This window comes from Lepus europaeus, chromosome 13 (assembly GCF_033115175.1).
Source record: "Lepus europaeus isolate LE1 chromosome 13, mLepTim1.pri, whole genome shotgun sequence".
Classification (NCBI taxonomy): Eukaryota; Metazoa; Chordata; class Mammalia; order Lagomorpha; family Leporidae; genus Lepus; species Lepus europaeus.
The window spans coordinates 8,651,113-8,667,621 of NC_084839.1; the positions used below are offsets into that span (position 1 = coordinate 8,651,113).

Consider the following 16,509-nt stretch of genomic DNA (forward strand, 5'->3'; position numbering starts at 1 on the left):
CTTTGCAAAGTCATAATCTTATATTACGTGTCTTGTAGCCACAGACAAAACTGTTTAATTGGGGAATTATCCCAGTCTTTTGCAATTCCAAATTAAAAGCTTACTGTGGTGACACAAAGTACACATTAAACACTGTGGGGATTTCTTAGAATTCAACTCCACTGATTTCTTTTTTTTTTTTTTTTTTTTTTGACAGGCAGAATGGATAGTGAGAGAGAGAGACAGAGAGAAAGGTCTTCCTTTTGCCGTTGGTTCACCCTCCAATGGCCGCCGCGGTAGCGCGCTGCGGCTGGCGCACCGCGCTGTTCCGATGGCAGGAGCCAGGGGCTTATCCTGGTCTCCCATGGGGTGCAGGGCCCAAGCACTTGGGCCATCCTCCACTGCACTCCCTGGCCACAGCAGAGAGCTGGCCTGGAAGAGGGGCAACCGGGACAGGATCGGTGCCCCGACCAGGACTAGAACCCGGTGTGCCGGCGCCGCAAGGCGGAGGATTAGCCTGTTGAGCCACGGCGCCGGCCTCCACTGATTTCTTTAGTGAATCATCAACACTGGCAAATATGAATGGTTATCATATATACATAGTAACAATTGTTGTTACATTATTTTTCACTAACCAGACTGAAATGTCCACACTGACAGAAACATAAAGCTTTTTAAGCATTCTAGGTAATATAAATCAAAGGGTTAGTGTTCTCAGTTTCAATTTAAAGCATCTCTTATAACTACTATAAATAACCTGCCAAGATAGCTATTATGCGTAATAATTTATACAAAATTTTGGCCGGCGCCGTGGCTTAACAGGCTAATCCTCCGCCTTGCGGCGCCGGCACACCGGGTTCTAGTCCCGGTCGGGGCACCGATCCTGTCCCAGTTGCCCCTCTTCCAGGCCAGCTCTCTGCTGTGGCCAGGGAGTGCAGTGGAGGATGGCCCACGTGCTTGGGCCCTGTACCCCATGGGAGACCAGGAGAAGCACCTGGCTCCGGCCATCGGATCAGCGCGGTGCGCCGGCCGCAGTGCACCTACCGCGGCGGCCATTGGAGAGTGAACCAACGGCAAAAGGAAGACCTTTCTCTCTGTCTCTCTCTCACTGTCCACTCTGCCTGTCAAAAATAATAATAATAATAATAATTTATACAAAATTTTATACTTTACATATTTTAATTTAGTTCTGAGGTTTTGCTTTGAAAATGAAGAATATTTGTTTATTACAATAAATCAGATGGTAGGGGCAGGCACTATAGCTGCTGCATGGGAGGCCCACACCCCTGTGCCAAGGCCTGGTTCAAGGGCCCGCTGCTCTGTTTCCTATCCAGCTTCCTGCTGATGTGCAACCTGAGAGGCGGCAGATGCTGACTGAAGTACCTGAGTTCCACCCACACAGGAGACCAGGCTGGAGTTCTGGGCTCTTGGCATTGGCCTGGCCCATCTCCAGCTATTGCAAGCATTTAGAGAGTGAACCAGTAGATGTTAAGTCTCTCTCTCACTTTGTGTCACTCTGCCTTTCAAATAAATAAAAATAAATGTTTTTTAAGAAAAGTCTTTGTGACCTTTAAAAAAGATCAATGGTAAACTAAAAGACCTGAGTTTAGTAAGTTAATGGGTTTAGTAATTTGATTAAGTTAACTGTGGTATAATAATTAAAGAAATCTTTTGGGGCCGGCACTATGGCATAATGGGTAAAGCCATTGCCTACAGTGCTGGCATCCATATGGGCACTGGTTCAATTCCCGGCTGCTCCACTTCCAATCCAGCTCTCTGCTATGGCCTGGGAAAGCAGTAGAAGATGGCACAAGTCCTTGGGCCCCTGCATCCACGTGGGAGACTGGGAGGAAGCTCCTGGCTTCGGATCGGCACAGCTCTGGCCGTTGCGGCCAATCGGGGAGTATATAACTCTGACTTTCAAATAAATAAATAAATCTTAAAAAAAAAAAAATCTCTTGTCAAAAGCCTCGTTATATGATCAAATGGGAAGTTTAAACATACTTACATCTATTTAAGAAATTATCTATATTCTTGTTTTTCCTCAAAGCGGGAAAATCCAAATCAAGGACCAAGGAATTTAAACCATCCTGTCAAAAAATAAAAGGAAGAAAAAGAGAGTTTGTACAATTTCCAAGCAATCAAAACAGAAGTCTTTAAATTGTATCACATGTTGTTCTCTCTGGATAAACGCCAGCCCACTTCTGAGATGATACTGCCAAGCTCTCTATCCGACACCTGTAAGTGGCCTCCTGACCTCTGCCCAAGGGCACTGGGCTTGACCCCGTCATGTTTCCCTTTGTTCTTCCAGCCAACAGAAAAATGTCACTTATAAAATGTCTCCACAATTATTTTTGCTATTTTTCTCTCTTCAAATAATTAGTAAAACTTCAATAGGCTTTTGATTTTAAACAATGTACCTATACTAAGTTCTCATTTAACAAGAGTGAATTTTGCATCTACTGCATAAGAATAGAAAATAAATAAGACACTATCCTTATCCTCAGGGAACTCAACCTCAAAACTGAGTTTCTTATAAAAACAGGAAAAAAGGATGATGCAGTGTCTAGATTTCTATTTTCTTCTTTAAGTTTTCTGAATTTTCCAGACTTTTACAATGAGTATGCATTAGAGATTTATAATAGGAAAAAATACATACAAAATAGCAGGTGTGAAAAAAACTAGGGAGAAAGTAATCAGGTTTCAGATCACTCAGTGTATGTGCCAATGAAGGGAATAGCGTTTCTAAAATCCTATGGTGGGACTGGCACTGTGGCATAGCAGGTAAAGCTGCTGCCTGCAGTGCCGGCATCCCATACAGGTGCCAGTTTGAGTCCTGGCTGCTCTACTTCCAATTCAGCTCTCTGCTATGGCCTGGAAAAGCTACAGAAGATGGCCCAAGTTCTTGGCTCCTGCATCCTCATGGGAGACCTGGAAGAGCTCCTGGCTTCGGATCGGCACAGCTCCAGCCAATGCAGCCATCTGGGGAGTGAACCAGCAGATGGAAGACCTCTCCTTCTCTCTCTGTATAACTCTTTCAAATAAATAAATAAATCTTTAAAAAAAAAAAAAAGTCCTATGGCACACATTGTCTCATTCCCAAGTAACTCTCAGGAGGGCAGGACGAAATATCATCATTTGAGAGAGGAAGAAACAGAGGCTCCAGGCCAGCGCTGCAGCGTTAATGGGTCAAGTTGCTCCTGCAACACCAGCATCCTAGATGGGTGCCAGTCTTGACTGTTCACTTCCGCTCCAGCTCCCTGCTCATCCACCCGGGAAAGCAGGGGAAGATAGAGTATCTGTGCCCCTGTCACTCGCAGATCCAGAAGAAGCTCTTGGTTCCTAGCTTCAGCCTGGTCCAGCCCTAGCCATCATGGCCATTTGGGGAGCGAATCAGCAGATGGAAGATCTCAATTTCTCTATCTCTCCTCTCTCTCTCTCTCTTTAACTCTGCCTTTCAAAGAAACAAAATAAATCTTAAAAAAAAAAAAAATTTCCCCTGAGAAATTAAATGACTTTGACTTGCCCAAGGTCACATATTAAGAAACCATAGTGGCAGAATATAACCTAAATCTTAGAGGTTTGATATATTTAACTCATTCCCCTAGTTTCAGTGATCAGACTGACAGCCCACTAAAAAAATAAGGGAGCTGGGCAGGAAAAAGGAGGCTGAGGGACTGTAGGAAACTGTACAGCAATAAAAAGAAACCTTCTGGGGCCTTGGTAAGGAGGTAACATGAGGGAACTTACATGTCAAAGCGGAAAGGTAACCTGAGTTTTTATTTAATTCTAAAAGAACTGCACATTCTATGTTAACTACTCAGTTATTTCATAGTTCTAATTTTGATTCATTAAAAAGTCAACTTTATAAAAATTCAATGAAAGCGGCAAAAATGTTAAGAAAAAATTAACATTTTTAATCACAATTTATATCCATTTGATATCTGATGCAGACACACAGAATAACCTTGATGTTTCAGAACATGGGAAAAAGCATTTAAAAAATAAATGTCCGATTTTAAGTCAACTCGCAATTAAATCACATTTGAAATCCCTTCCTCCCTCCCCCACAATTCCCTTCTGAGGAGAGCTGAACTACTAACCAAGGATTCCAGCATTGGATCATTCCAGGCTATTTTTAAGTGACCAAGTATTAATATGCTTTACTGGTATTTTGATATTTTAATAAGTTTAAAATGTAAAATTGAAGTCATTTACTTTTTCAGATGTGTCTAGATTTATATTCTGCATTTCAATTTCAAAAAAAGTTGTATTCAGGCCGGCGCTGTGGCTCAACAGGCTAATCCTCCACCTTGCAGTGCTGGCACACCGGGTAGTCCCGGTCAGGGCACCGGATTCCATCCCGGTTGCCCGTCTTCCAGGGCAGCTCTCTGCTATGGCCTGGGAGTGCAGTGGAGGATGGCCCACGTCCTTGGGCCCTGCACCCCAAGGGAGACCAGGAGAAGCACCTGGCTCCTGGCTTCAGATCAGCGCAGTGCGCCGGCCGCAGCGCGCCGGCCACAGCGGCCGCTGGAGGATGAACCAACAGCAAAGGAAGACCTTTCTCTCTGTCTCCCTCTCTCTCACTGTCCACTCTGCCTGTCAAAAAAAAAAAAAAAAAAAAAAAAAGTTGTATTCATTTGGAAAGCATTCTTCCATACCTCTATTAACCTCAACAGGAAGAAAATATTTAAACAAACAAGAAAATCTTCTAGTGTAAGAATACAGGAAGACTTCAAAAGGTTAATGGGAAAATGGAATGAAAAGATAAGTTTATTTTGGTACAAAAAGTTTTGAGACCCATGCACAAATGTTTCTATGTGTTTTCCATGAACTTTTTGAATACCCCTCTATATCTTCCTCAGAGACTTTTCAAACAAATGAACATTTCATACTGAAGTGATGAGCTCGCTGTATTAAAACCTCCATTTACAAATAAAGAAGACAAAAGAAACCTTTTTTTGAAACCACACTACAGCTTGACATCAACAGAAAGGCCGAATCTTTGCTTCCTTTACACCTTCCCAAAAGTTCTCAGAGATAGGATTATGCAGAATAAATAATCAAGAAAAAAAATTGGAAATAGCTAATAAATATCTTCTCCTAGCATCCCCCACAAGGGTGAAGTCAGAGAGCTTCTTCAGCAGCCAGAATATCTGAGCAGTTTCTCAACAATAATCTCATTGTTTTTAAAACTATTTTTAAAGATTAATCATGTGTCATTCATTTATTTTTATGAAATGTTCATTTTAATGTGATGATATTTTTATTTGCTAACAATTTTTATTAGAATAATAAGGTGGTATTATATTTATTTATAAACTTAATTTTTACTTGATGTTTTATGTTAAAAATTTTTTACAACTGAAGCATGCTATATTAACTATCACTTTTAAAGAAACAGATTCTGGGTTAGTTTCAGATACCAGTGTTTCCAGAATCTGGCATTAATACTGAGACCCAGTCACTGTGTAGGCTAGGCTGGGTTCTCTCAGGACTTCACTGTCCGCCTATGCCTGTGACATATCTGAATATGCAGCCTCACATAAACCTTAAGCAGTGTCTTTTAGTGTCTATGATTTCAGCTTGTATGGTTAGTTTCTTAAAAAGTGATAATATGAGATATAGAAATGTTTAAAAAATAAAACTACATTCAAGAAAAGCCTACAATCAAAGCTTCAAAGCACATAAGAAAATGAACACTCTGTGGCCTTCCACAATTCAATTTCATATACATGTCAGAAGAACAGTTGAAAGTCATGGCCACACTAAAACAAAGCAAGCCATAAACCACCACCAAATACATGAGGATCAAAAAGAAAGATGCCGGGCAACGCGTAAGAGCGAACTCACCCAGCCCTCCTGGATTTCAGGTCAGGAAGCAGCAAGACCAATCACGGAGGGCCTAAGTGGGTGAGGGGTGAAAGCCAGATTGCTACGAAACCAGTATCTGCTGAGAAAACCCCAGCTCCTAAAAGACACACACTGAACCCAAGCTTTACAGGAAACTGAACAACAAGGTAGGTTGTTGCGATCAATCCTTAACTCAAGTGCCCTGCTCACCCCGTTCCTGGAGCTCCCAAATCACTGCTACTACTGCCTTAGAAATGGAAATCAACTCCAGTGCAAGAACTGATCTGTCCATGTGTGGAAAACCAGCAGCAGAGTAAGGCAGGGCAAAGTGTGCTAGCATCCCGTTTTTGAGAACACACGGGTAAGCCAACCAGTTTCTCCCAGATGGTTAGGAGGCTTGAAAATACATATACATATGTGGAAAACTGCCTATTTTTCTAACTTTCCCTGAACACTGAAACCTTTCATACTTTGGGTGTCAAGAAGGAATGAAGAACTGGGCTTGATTTTGCTTTTACTATCCACTGCTTCTTAGTATACTACTGTTTTTAAATATCTAAATAAAATGCTCTAGAGTAGGGGACAGAAAGGTCAGAGGTTGGAAAGACTCATCTAACCAGGAAATGTCTAAAGTAACAAGCAAAATGACAGAGATACACACCTAGCAACTCCAGGCACTCAATGCAGCTAAGATTTTGAGCACCGGCAACCTGTCACAAGAGATCAAGTGTGGATCTTCCTTTGGTGGCATCCTACTGGCACTTGAAAAGCTCTGGATTTGGGATTTTGAGATCACGATGCTCAGCCTGTGTAAATTCTTAAGCTACTGTCTCTCTGCTCATACAACAAAGTTCTGAATCTGAAGAATATCTCACCTGGAGAAAACTATGCCACACTAACTGACTTGCTTTCATTTATCAACCATCTGAATAAAAGCTTTAATGTTTAATTTGTAACTCTGTATAGCATTGTAAGGACATTAGTCTAAGACCTGTCAGTGAAATCAAATGACTGAGATTTTTTTTTTTTTTTTTTTAAGAAAAGTTAACAAGAAACCCAAGAAATCATAGAGTACAGGTGCCAGTGTCTCCCACATTTGTGTCGGATAGATTAATTCACCCATAAGCTTGAGAGTCTAATCTAACGCAGCCTCAGAGCCGTTCTCCGGTTTCCTTACACTTTGCTGATGTGGTTTTCACTATAGGAAAGTCAGCTCTTCGATTGCCGCAGAACAATACAGGTGGCCCTTAGGGAAGTAACAGACATCTAACAGAGCAGCATTCACACGGAGAACTAACAAGGATGATTTTATTAAAAACTTACTTAAAACCTGAACTTTGAGATGTGAGGGAGGCGGAACCTTCCTGAACGACACCTACAGTGCTAACTGATCTTCAGCCTTTCTAAAACCCTCGTGTGTCTGAATTTGCTCTTCTACACAGAACACTCTCCCTCCTCCTCCTCTGCCTGCCAATGAGTTCTAATTCTTACAGACCCTTTTCAGAGCTTTCTTCTCGTTTTAAATGTCCCTTTTCCAAGCTTTCTCATAAGTTTTTCATTTTTGCCTCAATGTATTTAGCACCTGGAAAGCATCAAAAGTCAAATCAATGCAAAAAGGAACAAACTGATACACACACGTGTTCTAAACAAAGTAAAAAACATCAAGGAATTACAAAACCTGGGCTTTTTCACCTTGGTTCTGCCACTTACTTGGTTGTGTGACCCTAGGAAAGAAACACCCTCACTTGTACAACATTCTGGGGAATAGTTTTCTCTTATAAAAATGAAAAATGACTTTTTTCAATAGTTTAGCAAGGCCTAAAACAGGATGAGGCATGTGAAGCTGGTCCAGCGCTTGCCTGAAGCAGAAACCAAGCGACGGGGGTGACACTATGGCTTCTCCTGCTGCCCTAGGCTCCAGTTTGGCTCAGCAGACAAGAAAAGACCAGGGTGCTCATTTTTCCTTTGTGGCTCAGTACAGACCTCTCTTTGCTCTGCTTTCATCTAAAACTTTCATTTTGATAGATCTTTGCATTAATTTGTAATACTACATTAAAACATTACCTTGTTCTGTGCTATTTTGCTAGTACCCCCTTAACTTTGTGCCCAATGCCAGCCAAGTGCCTCGACTGGCTTCACCCTAACCCCACCACTGGTCCCAAGATGCCAAATGTCTACAGTGATAGTCATTAGCTGTAGCGTATTTTAATTTTAAAAGAATGTATAAAGAACGATTTGATCTAACTTTTAGAATGGAAATCAGGTAAGTGTAAAGTTAGTAATAGTCCTAATGGTGAGAGTGCTGCTACAATGAAAATAATAATTTTAGTTATAATACTTAGTTACAATAATAAAGCAGCTACTACTTATAGAGTGCTTGAATACCAGACACAATGCCAGACGACTTACATAAAAATCACCTCATTTAATTTTCCTAGCAGACTGTGGAAGGAGGTGTTATCATCATCTTTTTTTTTTTGCTGAGGAAATTAGGCTTGAGGAATGTAAAACAATTTCACAGAAAGGCATGGCTAAAATGTAGCAGGGTTGGTACTGGGTGTAACACCAAGTCTCAAGTCATTATTAGCACTTTTAATACTTTTATAAGGTTCTAAGTTTTTTCTTCAAAAATAATCAATGGGATGGGAAGTCATGAGTCAATGTACTATATATAATGTAGTATGTTATTTAGAAACACATGAATAAAATTAAGATAAAATTATTTTTGTACTACTAAACTCCTTTGGTTTATAAATTAATAATTCTTTCCACTATAAACAAGTTTTCTTCATCAAGGAAGGTATACTGTTTTATGAAAACAGTATTAAAACAAAATTAAACAAATTAAAACCAAAAATCAGGAATGTAACCATTTTGCCATTATAAAATTTCAGAACAATTTTTAATGCATCATGTCTGAATGCTAGTGTTTATTTAATTGGTATTCAATTGAGAAACTTGGGTCAGATAAACTTGATAGCTTAATACTGATTGAAGACAAATCAAAATTTTTAAAAGTATTTTCCATATTTCTAACTCACAAAATGAAACACTATACACTGACTTTAGAGTAAAAACAACCTGTCCACCCCCAAGATACAGCAAATATATATAAGGGAGAAAAAAAGCCTTTTAGTTTTATTAGTTTTCCTATTGTGTTCATGGTACACAGGAAAAGGAAATCAATTAAATGCCTTAATATTTTTGTTACAACAATTTTTTAAGATTTATTTATTTATTTGAAGGGCAGAGCTAGAGGAAGAGCAAGAAAGCTTCCATCCGCTGATTCTCTTCCCAAATGACTGCAAAAGGCCAGAGCTGGGCCCATCCGAAGCCAGGAGCCAGGAGTTTCTTCCGGGTCTCCCACGTGGGCACAGGGGCCTAAGCACTTTGCCTATCATTCACTGTTCTTCCAGGCCATTGGCAGGGTGCTGGATTGGAAGAGGAGCAGCCGGGACTCATCGGTGCCCAAATGGAACACCAGTGCCACAGGCGGCGGCTTTACCCGCTCTGCCACAGCACCGGCCCCCAGGATAATACAGTCCGACAGCAATACTGTAGGTACAGTGATGGTGGGTCTATTCTCATAGCGCTGCAGCACTCCGGGGAACACCAGACTTCCTGATGAGGAAGCTGAGGCACCTGAAGCACAGTGGGTTAATGGACATCTGCAGGAGCCATGGTGACAGCTTCCCCAGGAACTACAAATGCTGGCACCTGCTGGCACAGGGTTAAGTCGCCTCGGGGGATGTCTGCATCTCATATCCAGGTGCCCTTCCAGTCCCAGCTACTACACTTCCCACCCAGCTTCCCGATGATGTGCACACTGGGAACAGCAGATGATGCTCCTTGCCACCCCACAGAAGACCTGGACTGAGTTCCTGGCTCCCCGCTTCGGCTTGGCCCAGCCCTGATCTTTGCAGGCATACCCAAGAAGGAGGGAACCAGCCTATGGAACAACTCTGTCAGTCTGTCCTGTATCTCGGCCTTTCAAATAAAATGGAAATAATAAAGAATGCTGGAGGTGATAATGGCCAACTAAATGCAAAGGAACATTCGTTTATATATATATAGATAGATAGGTATGCCAGCCACTTGACAGTGGTTATTTCAGCATTTTTGAAATTCCTAAAGATAAAACAGATGACAGTTTGCTGTGATAAAGACAGATTTACTGTGGTGGGTGGTAAAACAATTTGATCACGTTCACAATGACAAAGAACCACCCTCCAAACCTTTGTTTCCAGTCAACTGTTTAGTTAATTAAACCAAGAGAACCTTCTCTTTCATTTTATGACAAAAAAATTTGTTCAGATGTTTCCGTCCTCGGAATCCTAAATATAGAAAATCATTTCTCCACAAATGTGAACTTAAATTTCAGCTTCATCTCTAAATCCAAGAGCAATCACCTAATAAATGCCAGTTACTATTATTACCATTATTTTCAATATTACCAAAACACACACTGCATTTACAATTACATAGTTAAGAGATTTTAATTTTAGAGAGCCAGAATGGTGTTTTAAACCACTTCCCACCCAGCTCCTGCTAACACATGCCCCGGACAGGCAGCAGCCAATGGTCAAGTACTTGTGTCCCTGCCACCAATGTGGGTGTGGGAGATTCACGCTCCTGACTCCCACCTCGTCCAGCCTGGTTGTTGCAGGCATTTGGGGAGTGAACCAGCAGACAGCAGATCTCTCTCTGTGTCTGTCTCTTTCTCAGTGTTCCTCTGCCTTTCAAATAAAATAAAAATATATAAATAATTTAAAATTTTAAAAATTCTGACTTTAACATCTAACTATATCAACACATTTCTGATCCTAGCAGATAGAGTCAAAAGGGTCCCATCACTAATTTAATGAGTTCCATAAAGAACATCTAATTACATCTAATCACAGGGGTAGTATAACAACTAATCAATTGCTTTTTGTGAAGTCAAATGAAACAAAAACTTTGTTATGAATGTATCTAATTTTAATCAATGTAAAGAACTTTTAAATTCCCCAGTAGTTTTTAATCGTATTTCAATTCTATACAGTTTCAAATTTTATTTTAGTCAATTAAAATCCAGGAGACATTATATAGAACATGTTTGGAGCATCATTATTTATAACAAGAAACTCAAAGAAACTAAAAATCTGGAAACAAAAACTAAATTTTACTAAAACTTGCTATTAAAGTTAGTAATCATTGGGGCAGGCGCCGTAATACAGTGGGTAAAGCCGCCGCCTGCAGTGACAGCATCCCATTGGACACCGGTTCCAGTCCCAGCTGCCCCAATTCCAGTCCAGCTCGCTACTAATGTGCCTGGGAAAGCAGTGGAAGATGGCCCAAGTCCTTGGGCCCTGTATCCATGTGGGAGACACAGAAGAAGCTTCAGGCTCCTGGCTTCAGATCAACCCAGCTCTGGCCATTGTGGCCACTTGGGGAGTGAACCAGCAGATGGAAGATCTGTCTGCCTCTGCCTCTGCTTCTCTGTAACTATGCCTTTCAAATAAATAAATACACCAGGAGAAGCTCCTGGCTTCGGCTCAGCACGGCGCACTGGCCGCAGCGCACCGGCCACAGTGGCCATTGGGGAGTGAACCAACGGAAAAGGAAGACCTTTCTCTCTGTCTCTCTCTCTCACTGTCCACTCTGCCTGTCAAAAAAAATAAGTAAATCTTTCTTAAAAAAAAAAAAAAAAAAAAAGCTGGCAATCATTTAAAAAGATAGGAAGTTTGTTTGTTGTTGTTTTCTGTTTTTGTTTTTTTTTTTTTGTTTTTTTTTTTTTTTTTTTTTTGACAGGCAGAGTGGATAGTGAGAGAGAGAGACAGAGGAAGGTCTTCATTTTTGCCGTTGGTTCACCCTCCAGTGGCCGCTGCGGCTGGTGCATCTCGCTGATCCGAAGCCAGGAGCCACGCGCTTCTCCTGGTCTCCCATGCGGGTGTAGGGCCCAAGCACTTGGGCCATCCTCCACTGCCTTCCCGGGCCACAGCAGAGAGCTGGCCTGGAAGAGGGGCAACCGGGATAGAATCCGGCACCCCAACTGGGACTAGAACCCGGTGTGCCGGCGCCACAAGGTGGAGGATTAGCCTGTTAAGCCACGGCGCCGGCCATGGAAGTAAGTTTTTAAAAATTAATGTTGGCCGGGGCCGCGGCTCACTAGGCTAATCCTCCACCTGCGGCGCCGGCACCCCGGGGGTTCAAGTCCCAGTTGGGGCACTGGGTTCTGTCCCAGTTGTTCCTCTTCCAGTCTAGCTCTCTGCTGTGGCCCAGGAAGACAGTGGAGGATGGCCCAAGTGCTTGGGCCCTGCACCCACGTGGGAGACCAGGAGGAAGCATTTGGCTTCTGGCTTTGGATCGGTGCAACGCGCCGGCCGTGGTGGCCATTTTGGGGGGTGAACCAACAGAAAAAGGACCTTTCTCTCTGTCTCTCTCTAACTCTGCTTGTCCAAAAAAAAAAAAATTGATGTTAAAAGCACATTAAATTGAATGTGATAATTCTAAAGGGAAGAATACATATGAAAAAATTATAATAGAAATGCAGCAAAATGAACAAGGCACGATAGAATTACTTGGCTTTGTTCTTTCCTTCCCCTAAATACAATTTTTTGGTGTTGCAACTTAATTCACAGAAAAATATAGTAGCAGTGAGGATTTAGCCTCATGGCTATGAAGCTTGTGTCCCACATCAGAGTGCTGAGTTTGATTCCCAGTTCCAGCTTCTAACTCCAGTTTCCTGCCAGTGCAGATCTGGGGAGGCAGAGAGATGGGTCTTGGGTTCCAGCCATCCTCACAGGAGATCTGTACTGCTTTCTTGGCACCTGGCTCCAACCCTGGCCCAGACGGGGCCATTCCAGGCACCTGGAGACTGAATCAGCAGATGGCAGCATTCTCCATCCATCCATCCATCTTTTCCTCTCAAATACATATTTGGTAAAATCTAAGGCAACAAGATGTAAGGTATAACAGAACACAGTCTTGATAAATTTAGACTTGTTGAAAAATTACTCGTATTAGCTATAGCTTTCCATATCTCTATTGAAACACATCCTATTTTAAATTCCAGGACATTTCACTGTTCTCTGCCTCCCACAAGTCATATGCTCTTTTTTTTTTTTTTTTTTTTTTTCCCTCTTTTCTGGAATCCAATGTCACTTCAACTCAAAACTTGAACTGTGGGGCTGGCGCTGCGGCTCACTTGGTTAATCCTCCGCCTGCAGTGCCAGCATCCTACATGGGTGCCGGTTCTAGTCCTGGTTGCTCCTCTTCCACTCCAGCTCTCTGCTGTGGCCTGGAAAAGCAGTGGAGGATGGCCCAGGAGCTTGGGCCCCTGCACCCTTGTGGGAGACCAGGAGGAAGCTCCTGGCTCCTGGCTTCGGATCGGTGCAGCTCCGACCATTACAGCCACTTGGGGAGTGAACCAATGGAAGAAAGACCTTTCTGTCTCTCTCTCTCTCTCTCTCACTGTCTGCAACTTTGCCTGTCAAATAAATAAAATAAAATTAAATTAAATTAAAAAAACTTGAACTTGTATCTTTACAGGGATTAATAAGATTAATGTGAGAGGGCCAGCACTGTGGCACAGAGGGTTAAAGCCCCGGCCTGAAGTGCTGGCATCCCTAAGGGCACTGGTTCAAGTCCCGGCTGCTCACTTCCAAACCAGCTCCCTGCTCATGCGCCTGGGAAAGCAGCAGAGGATGGCCCAAATCCTTGGGCCCCTGGACCCTTGTGGGAAAGCTAGAAGAAGCTCCTGGCTCCAGACTTCGGTTAGGTTCAGCTCCAGCTGTTGTGGCCATCTGGGGAGTGAACCAGCAGATGGAAGACTTCTCTGTCTGTCTCTACCTGTCTCTGTAACTTTCAAGTAACAAAATAAATCTTAAAAAAAAAAAAAAAAAGATTGATATGGTAAGAACTTAAATTTTTCCCATCCAACAACAAAGTAGTTCTGTTAAAATTTTTCATTTCCTTCAGTAAAGTATTGATTATACATAGTCTAAATATTTCTTGCGAAGTCTATTACTTGGTATTTTACTTTTTTGTGGCTATTGTCACATTATATTTTATTGGCCACAGAGTTCTTTTTAATTAAAGTTCCTGACAGAAATATGTTTGATATATTCCATTTCTTATCACTGATCATGTTCAAACATGAACTTAGTAATTAAGAATATGATTTCCTTAAAAATTCCTTAAATTAAAATTTCTTAAATTCAAATTCCTTAAATTCTGTTAAAAATCTATACAGAAAGCTAAATGAAGTTCCTGGCAAATATGGGTGAGCGTAGTATTAGGTCAGGAAAAGCTGCATCCTGAGGCGTAGGAAATTCTATTCCTTGACCTGAGGACTGATTACATGGGTGCTGACTGCAAAAATGCACTGAGCTGCGTACATATAATATACAAACTCATCTCTGAGTGTATCAATGAGGCACACATCGATTAAAATGCTTTGGATACACTGGATAACAATAAACTGGCTGACAAGATTAAAACATCGGTGCTGTGGTACAGAGGGTTAACGCCCTAGCCTGAAGCACCGGCATCCCATATGGCCACCGGTTCTGGTTCCGGTTGCTCCACTTCCGATCCAGCTCTCTGCTATGACCTGGGAAAGCAGTAAAAGATGGCCCAAGTCCTTGGGCCCCTGCACCCGTGTGGGAGACCCAGAGAAGCTCCTGGCTCCTGGCTTCGGATCAGCGCAGTTCTGGCTGTTGTGGCCAATTGGGGAGTGAACCAGCAGATGGAAGACCTCTCTCTCTCTCTCTCTCTCTCTCTGCCTCTCCTCTCTATGTGTAACTCTTTCAAGTAAAAAAAAAAAAATCAAAACATCAAAACAAAAATGAACAGTAAAACATTTAAAAACCTGTAGGCCACCACTGCGCTTTGGCATACTCATGTACCTCAACTAATGTACCATCTTCTCTCTCAGATCAAAATGGCTAAGATACACATCCTCAGGTTTGCTAAATTTCAATGAAGGCTTCTACTGTAGAGACTTATCTGTGTTCAAAGTGCAGGGAGAGTGTGGAGTCACTGAATCTTATACCTTGGGTTCCATCCCATATTCCCGATAAGGAAGGATGCGTCTCAAAACCCTTAAACACAACTCAGCATCTGTGAATGAGGACCCAACAACTGCAGGCTGAGAGTCTGAGACGGAACTGAAGGAACTTGAACACAGAACTGTCTTTCCCAATTATTAGAATTTCATTCCCATATATCACAATACTGCTGTTAATATTTTTAGCTATAGATTACACTTTTCATTTTATATCCACATAAAAACAGATAGTAGGGATATTTCAATATTATATCCACATCATAACCACAGACATATTTCTCAATTTTCCAGTAAATATCAATCAAACCTAAACAATGAACTTGTTACAACCAAGTACTTTACAAATCAAGTTCACACAAAAATCAAAAGGCAAAAATGGGTGCTCACAAATCACATTAGGAAATTAACATTTACAGAGCATACTATGTGCAAAAGAAGGTAATTTTCCCAATTCTCATAAAATCTCTCCCCTAGGAAAAAATACAAGAAAAGGAGAAATGTTTGGGGACAGTCCTCTAAGTGTATGAGAGAAACCAGAAGCAGCACACAATTACACGGGGACTCACGAAAGAACACTTGACAAGAAGGAAACAGGTGTTGGTGGGTGGTTGTTTTAAAGCACATTCTCTGTTTTTCCTTTCTCCTTCTAACTACATGTCCATGCAGACCCAATAGCCTACATAATCCAATGAAAAAGTAAAAATATTCTTTTCAACAGAAGCTACACAAGTAAAGTATATCTCATCTTTACTCAGGAAGCAATAATTTTCCCACACACCTTGGGGAACTTTAAGTAAACATTTTTAAAAATTAAAAAAGGGGCAGACAATGTGGTACAGAGGGTTAAGCCACCACTTGGTATTTCCACATCCCATATCGTAGTGCCAGTGTGAACCTAGGCTATTCTGCTTCTAAACTAGCTTCCTGTTAATACATCCTAGAAGGAGCAGATGGGATGATGGCTCAATGGCTTGGGTTCCTGGCATCCACAAGAGATATCCAGATGGATATCTCCAAGGCCGGCGCCGTGGCTTAACAGGCTAATCCTCCACCTTGCAGCACCGGCACACCAGGTTCTAGTCCCGGTTGGGGCGCCGAATTCTATCCCGGTTGCCCCTCTTTCAGTCCAGCTCTCTGCTGTGGCCCGGGAAGGCAGTGGAGGATGGCCCAAGTGCTTGGGCCCTGCACCCGCATGGGAGACCAGGAGAAGCGCCTGGCTCCTGGCTTCGGATCAGCGAGATGCGCTGGCCGCAGCGGCCGTTGGAGGGTGAACCAACGGCAAAAAGGAAGACCTTTCTCTCTGTCTCTCTCTCTCTCACTATCCACTCTGCCTGTCAAAAAAAAAAAAAAAAGATATCCAGATGGCATTACGGGCTCTAACTTTAGTCTAGCTGTTGACTCAGCTGTTGTGGGAGTGAACCAACAAATGAAAAATTTCTCTCTTTTTTTAAAAAAATGAATGCATGTAATCACAGATTTAAGAAAATACCAAACTGCAAGTAGTACACCATCCCATATCTAGATAATGCTAAACTTCAAGTAGTAAAAGTGGCAAAAAGAAAATGGCAGAGCGGACCCTTCACTTACTTCCCGGCTAAGTTCTTACTCTCCCAAAAATGGTTAGCATT

At 42.0% G+C, this 16,509-nt stretch overlaps 1 protein-coding gene across 1 annotated transcript in view; it reads right to left on the bottom strand.

Moving 5' to 3' along the window:
- The window catches only part of ROCK2 (Rho associated coiled-coil containing protein kinase 2), a 147,936-nt gene that overhangs the window by 81,641 nt on the left and 49,786 nt on the right, over positions 1–16,509 (bottom strand). Inside the window, exon 2 of the mRNA XM_062208963.1 lies at positions 1,988–2,069. Coding sequence (XP_062064947.1) covers positions 1,988–2,069 — 82 coding nt within the window. The remainder of the gene's footprint in view (positions 1–1,987; positions 2,070–16,509) is intronic.